Below are 1,247 nucleotides of genomic sequence, written 5' to 3'. Positions count from 1 at the left end.
ACTCGAGGACGAAGGCAAGTCTTAACCCGGGGAGAGACATAAGAACGGAAACTAAAATCTGAAGGAGTTGGAAAAGAGAAAGTTCGCGTGGCAGAATAGAACGAGGTTCGGTAAGGGTTTGTTGACGACGACGTACCCGCCACAATAGCATTAGGTGTATAAAAATTCTTACCTAAATAAGCTGTGATCAGACAAAGAAGAGTATATCCGAATATAAGGAAGTGGTGAGGTGCTTCAAAAACATGCCTCCAAGTGATTTCTAGTAGTCCTAACAGTTTTCCGGCTCCACCAATTACTAAAGCTTCCGTCAGACGTGTCACACTGCATTTATTTGAATTATTCGGTTGAAGATACCACTTAATTTCCGTCAAAAGAATTACAATAAAAATGAAGGCAACGTGGGCAAAAGCAGTCTTGAATAATATTAAATAAAGATTGCAATATCCATTAAAATGGTATTGAAATGCCTTCCAATTTTGAACATATTTTGCGTTATTTTCGCATAAGGAAAAATTGCGGAAAGATTCAACAAGCCAGAGAATTATTATTAGTTTCCAACAAGGCTTCAGGTTACAGTTGTAAAGCAGGTGCCTGTACGCCCGTTTATCAAGTAATATTAAATCAACAAGGATTACGACTGAGTCGTATTCGATATATTTATCAGCCAAAGAGCCACACGATTCCTGAAACAAATAATATACAATGTACATATATATTAAAACTGAATTAAATTAACATTATCTAACATGATAACATTTAAATGAAATAAGATGTAGGTATTTTCAGTCTTCGGGTCCTAATGAAAATTAAGTTTGTAACAACCATCAACGAGATACGCGACGAATTCTTCGAATTCTCGAATTCAAAGAGGGACAGCTGTCTGTCCTTGTCATAATCGAATTGTTAGGAAGCGAATAGAAAATTCCCGAATTACGCGTTTCCGTGTGAATGCCCACATACTAACGCGGCTTGTTGATTACCCACGCTTCGTTAGCAACAGTCGAGTATAAGTGTCGCGTCGCGATCTTCTGCGATGTTCAACAGGAAGCTCGCGGTCGCGACTGTTACCCGCCAAATTAATCTTGGGTAACTAGTTCAAAATCTACTTTGCTCAAACGTTAGCAAAACGTACAGTGCGTCACGAACGATTGACGACTTGATTCGAATTGTACTTGAACGGCTGAAGAGAGTATCTTGTTCACACGAGAGAATTTTTCGAATGTGTTGTGTCTCCTCGAACGGTTGGA

The 1,247-nt window shown here is 39.0% G+C and overlaps 1 protein-coding gene across 1 annotated transcript; it reads right to left on the bottom strand.

Annotated features, from left to right (window-relative positions):
- Positions 1–172: 172 nt before the first annotated feature.
- LOC108578283 (protein ARV1) lies at positions 173–721 on the bottom strand (the record flags this gene model as incomplete). Its single annotated transcript, XM_017941582.1, has 1 exon — positions 173–721. A coding segment is annotated over one exon (549 nt), but the record flags the coding sequence as incomplete, so codon positions are not given.
- Between the last annotated feature and the right edge of the window lie 526 nt (positions 722–1,247).

This window comes from Habropoda laboriosa, unplaced genomic scaffold (assembly GCF_001263275.1).
Source record: "Habropoda laboriosa isolate 0110345459 unplaced genomic scaffold, ASM126327v1 scaffold6098, whole genome shotgun sequence".
NCBI lineage: Eukaryota > Metazoa > Arthropoda > Insecta > Hymenoptera > Apidae > Habropoda > Habropoda laboriosa.
The sequence above is the reverse complement of the archived record's forward strand: the minus strand, read 5'-3'. Positions and strand labels throughout refer to the sequence as shown.